Raw genomic sequence first — 5593 nt, 5'->3', positions numbered from 1 at the left:
ATTTTGCTTTCATACTTTCCAGGTACTTGCATTGTAGCACAACCTGTCTTTCACACTTACTAGTACTTGCTGTACTGTAGCACAGCCTGTCTTTCACACTTACTAGTACTTGCTGTACTGTAGCACAACCTGTCTTTCATACTTACCAGTACTTGCTGCAGTGTAACAGATCTTGTCTTTCATACTTACTAGTACTTGCTGCAGTGTAACAGATTTTGTCTTTCATACTTTCCAGTACTTGCATTGTAGCACAACCTGTCTTTCACACTTACTAGTACTTGCTGTACTGTAGCACAACCTGTCTTTCATACTTTCCAGTACTTGCTACAGTGTAACAGATCTTGTCTTTCACACTTACCAGTACTTTCTGCATTGTAGCATTAGACAATAAGTTAAGGTTGTGTTTTCAAATAGAGAAGTAGCATGTTTTTTATCTTCCTAAATTTGCTAAGAACAATTTTAAGCAGTCTTCAGAGAAAGAACAAATACTTCAGTTTCATTATTGCCTTCAGAATAGTGAACTTGACTAGATCTTAATAATTTGTGTGTGTTTTAGAATGCCTTGGCAAGTGAAGAGAGACAAGATTCTGATATTGAGGAGGATGATGCCAGGAGTGAATACTTGAAAGTGTTAGAAAGGTATAAGAATATATTGTTGGGAAGAGTTTAATTATATAGCATTATTTTTGGTCTAACATAATGCTGAAATGCATATGGTTTTAACATTGGGTTCACTAACACTTAATTGGCTGTGACTGCAAATATGTTAGAGATTTATGCAGTAATGTTATACCTTTGTTTAAAAAAATTAACCATACATCTGATGAATAAGGTTCCAGAATGAGTTTGATCCTTAATTATCTCCGTTTCAGGGTTATGTATTTCCTACTTTTGAGTTTGATGCTTTGATCATTAACATCTGTGGAGAAGTGGATTAATTTTCTTTCTTACATTTAAGTTACTAACTTCAGTTGATGTTTAGTAATAATAAAAGCATTGTGCAGTCAGGCACCTATCAACAATATTTTTAAATACTGATAACCTAAGGTGAAAGTTATCTTATGTTTTCATATGTGAATAACCGATAAATTGTAACTAAAAAATACCAGAGAAAATAAAATTATGAGGTATTCAATAAATCGTTTTTAAATTGAAGAATGAATTTTATTATAGAAAATAATATTCAAAACAAACAGTCTCTCGTTTGAGTCACCACTTGGTCACTAAGGTAGACCAGTTTGGGGGAATTACACCTCTATTCATTAATTCTTGACACAGGCAGGTTGAAAAACAAAGACTATGATTTTTATAGTGGTGACATCTAGTGAGGAGTGCATTAGCTAATTACTTGTTGCAATGTTTTACACACAGTATTGCCAAAAGTATTAGTTGATGCACTCCTTACTTGAGTACTCACAATGTTTTTGTTTTCAGCGATAAATTGGGCTCTATTTCAACTTATGTAGTTTGTTAATCTCAAGCCTCCACTCTACATCCTGCCCTGCTATCTTATGCCACCAGTAACAGTACTTTTGGATGCAATAGGCTTTGCTGTTAGGGGATGAACTTGATAACATTTTAAACATTTTCTAAACTATTTATGCACCAATTCGTTTGTGGATCCAAGACGTTGGGCCTCCCTTGAACTCAGACTTCGAAATTAAAGAATTTTCAGAATACTAAGTTTATTTATTAGTATCTGTAATAACATATGAATTGCATCAAAAAAGTTTAACCAAAAACACCTGCATTTAATACCATTAATCACTGCTAAGTTAAATATTTACATTTATAGAATAGAGGTGAGTTTTGTTTCATTATCCGTGTGAACTGTACTTCTTTTGCTGCTGTGTATATGTTCGACAGATGTTTTGTTTGTAGCATTAAACCTTTATTTTATCCTGATTTAAAATTATGGTAAACACTTATCAAAACTGTTACTGAGAGATCTTTTAAAATATTATTGGGCTCTTGTTTCATTTATAGTTAATGATATAAATTTTTGAGGAAAGCACGAGTCATAAAAACATAACAGTTGTGGTAAATTTTATATCATCTTGTAAGAGCATTGTTAGTAGAAATTACTGAGTGTAGTGAACCAAAATTGGTTATGGGTTGTTGTTAAACAAATTATACAAAAGGCTGCATAGCCTGGTGGTTAGGGCACTCCACTCGCAATTTTTGGGTTGCGGGTTCGAATTCCTGTCACACCGAACATGCTCGCTCTTTCAGGGGTAGGGGTATTATGATGTGACGGTCAAACCCATTATTCGTTGGTAAAAGAGTAGCCCAAGAGTTGGCAGTGAGTGGTGATGACTAGCTGCCTTCCCTCTAGTCTCTCATTGTTAAATTAGGGATGGCTAGTGCAGATGGCCCTCGTGCAGCTTTGCATGAAATTAAAACCAAACCACTACTGGTTAATAAGAATTTCAGAAGTATCTCTTTAATACACCCTCTCACTACTTAACTAGCAAGAAAACAAACATGCTGCCTTTTTAAAAATATTTTAGTAAAAACATTCTTGCTGCATGAATATTAAAGAAAAATTTGTTTTATTTAGTTTTGTTCTTCATCACATTTGGAACGTAATAAAAATGTTCAGATCATAATTTAACTTTTTAACACTGGGTTTCAAGCACCTATGTTTTTGCTATAAAAATGTGTTCATCATTAATATTTATTTTTTGTTGGTCATTGACCCTTTAAAACTTTGCTTTCAGACAAAAGAGAGAAAGAGATGAGTTGAGACAAAGACATCAACTTGAGTTAGCTATCTTTAAGCGTCTTAGAAGTAGACCTCCAAGTACAGATGACACACCAGTATCTAACTTGAATGTAAATCAGCAGACTAGTGTTGAGATGAGCCATGAGGTAGGATCTTGTGCTGAGAGTTTTCAGAAGAAGCCACACATTAAGAACACCCAAGGACATTTACCATCTAGACCCAATACCCATGAGCATTCATCACATCGACCCACAAATCTTTCTTTGAGCTCTTCTCCGGGGTCTTTTCATTCTGCTAGTAGCTCTCCTGTAGAATCTTGCCAGTCGTTTCTCCATCTTTCCGAGAATCAAAGTGCTCCGGTACCCATAGTGAATAAGAATACAACCATATGTTTGGATTATGATAGTGTATCTTCCTGTACATGTAGAGACCATTTGTTTAATTCCATGCAGTACTCGTACCATGCGAACCAACCGGAGGAGAACCTAAGCTACCCATCAACTAAGTCCCCACCTGGAAATTTAGCAAAATCACTCTTAAATCTCATGGAATGTGCTGGACCTAGCAAGACCACAGAACCAAAGATGACCTTGAATCAGATGAAACAAAAACAGTTACAATGTGGATACAGCGAAAGCACCCTTCCATGTGGATCACTAATAAAGACGCCCCTTTCGTCACCTCAACTAAGTCGTCACGTCTTTCAGAAAAGCACTTCCACATCAGTACTTCCCAATGCAGGTTCATCTCCTAGAAGTACTACAGTGAACTGCAGCCAGTGTTTGGACAGCTTGTCACATATTAATAAACCAGACACCCAACTCTGGTCCACAGTTTCTTCTTCATCTTTGGCTGCAACAAATAGTTCATTTATCTCACCTAGTAGAGCTTTCAATGCAATGAGTATGCCTCATTGTTAAAAGTATTGTAACACTCGTGATATTTGGATTTAAAAGTAAATTCAACAATTGGTGCCTTTTTTTCCATAAAAAAAATTATAACTTGAGAGGTGTTTTAAATGTGAGAAAAACCAATACTTTGGTGCTGTTCATAGCTTGATTTGTGAAATAAGTTTTCAACGTGACAAAGTTGTGTTTTGATATGATTATAGTTTAGTGTGCTGGTTTGAAAAAAACAAAGAAACAAGATAATAGAAATATTATTTTTCTGTAATAATTACAGCTTTCTGGTCCAACAAGGAGGTTAAGTAGTAGTAGCAGGCACAATTGATTTGTGTCCGAGCACGTATTTTAGATAAGCAAAGTATCAGTACTTGTGTTGTGATTTTTATTATTTTTTTTACAGTAAAAATGATGCGTGTGTATTCTAGGCCTATCCCGTTATTTATTGTGTAATGTCGGCAGTTAAACTGGGATGAAAGTCAACAACACCGGACGACAGTGAAATTATTTAAAACAAACTGTTGGCTGTTACAGAAACTCCATTTCTCTTATAAAGTTTAAAACCTATGTTTGCCTTTTTTATCCTTTAAACTTTGTTTGGTAGTAGCATTTTTATTGTACTTTTTGTTCTTACAAGTTTGCAAAAACAACTTTTACTGCCTTTTGTGAGAAGTAATTCTTATTAAGTTGCTTTACTTACTTACTTATTTTTCCATTAAATGTGAATATAAATTTGTTTTTTTGTTACCTCGGCTTGATTTTATTTCTTTATAAATGGGTGATACTAAGCCCAAAAAAAAAAGCGAACATTAGTTACAGTTGGAGAAAGTTTAAAAATATCCATGCAGAAAGTTAATTGTTGCATTTACTGTACTAGGAGATTTGAAGTGTGTGTCTTTTATATTTAATAGATCAGAAAATAGATGTTGCTATTTAACATTCAGTAAGATGAGAAAAATACTAGGTTATATGAAAGCATAGAAATTGATTCATGTATGATAAAGAATACAGTGCAAATACTGGAGAGAATATTGGAACAGATAAATATATGTATTTGATGTACAGTTCATCAGAGTCGTGTGATATGATCAGATCTAAGTTTTGAAAACAGTTTATTATTCTTTTTTTTTACCATTTTCTCTCAAAATTCCCACTGAAGTAGTTTTTTGATTTGTGCTAATAAAATTATTTGTTAATGATATTTGGAAACAACTTAATTATGTTTGATTTTTTTTTTTTATGCAGATGTCAGTAACCATTTTTGTAAAATAAAATAAATGATTAACACCTTTCTGTGTTGTCACTGTAATGATGAAACTAGTTTTACTTGCAAGTATTGCTTGAAGCTGAGCCAAAACAACATAAGATATTTGGGTTGAATAGAGGAACACAGATATTAAACCTAGATAAAAGAATGCCTTTTTGAAATACCAATTTTTTTTAGTTGAAATGTGTCTAGAAAAATGAATTATTTTTTTCCAGTCACGTATGATTACTTGTTCCAAGGTGCTTTCACATCATTAGTTTATGACGTCATCTTAAATGATTTATGACGTCATCTCCAGCTATGAAGTATTGAAATATTGCCTAATCCGGAAAGAGGGCTGATTCACGGTAGCATTTGTTTCGTAAAACCCGTAGTTTTGTATGATAACTGTGCGGATTTCAGCTAAGTTAGATACATGTGAATATTAGCAACGGAGTTTTGGTGAAAAAGTACAGTTAGGTATTTTAAAGTTACGTAAGTCAATAATTGCTCAAAGTTGTTTTTTAAAGTGCATGTTGAGATCACAAGAACCTGCGAATTAGTGTTTGTATGTGTGTACACGTAGGAAAGATGCTTAATTAACGAACACTGCTGGTTCTCTTTATTTTGTGTAGTATAAACTCATTATTTAGTAAAGGAAATAAAGATTAAATTATTGCTATTTCACTAAATGTCGGGTTTGTTCAATGAATGATATTT

General features: G+C 33.6%; 1 protein-coding gene across 3 annotated transcripts in view; it reads left to right on the top strand.

Annotated features, from left to right (window-relative positions):
• LOC106465636 (mucin-17-like) overlaps positions 1–4036 on the top strand; it is a 27893-nt gene extending 23857 nt beyond the window's left edge. For all 3 annotated transcript variants that reach the window (XM_022393574.1, XM_022393575.1, XM_022393573.1), the window contains 2 exons: positions 557–639; positions 2721–4036. In XM_022393574.1, the coding sequence (XP_022249282.1) occupies positions 557–639; positions 2721–3645 (1008 nt within the window). In that variant the 3' untranslated portion in view covers positions 3646–4036. The remainder of the gene's footprint in view (positions 1–556; positions 640–2720) is intronic.
• Positions 4037–5593: the final 1557 nt, after the last annotated feature.

Source organism: Limulus polyphemus, unplaced genomic scaffold (genome assembly GCF_000517525.1).
Source record: "Limulus polyphemus unplaced genomic scaffold, Limulus_polyphemus-2.1.2 Scaffold2007, whole genome shotgun sequence".
Lineage (NCBI taxonomy): Eukaryota > Metazoa > Arthropoda > Merostomata > Xiphosura > Limulidae > Limulus > Limulus polyphemus.
The sequence above is the reverse complement of the archived record's forward strand: the minus strand, read 5'-3'. Positions and strand labels throughout refer to the sequence as shown.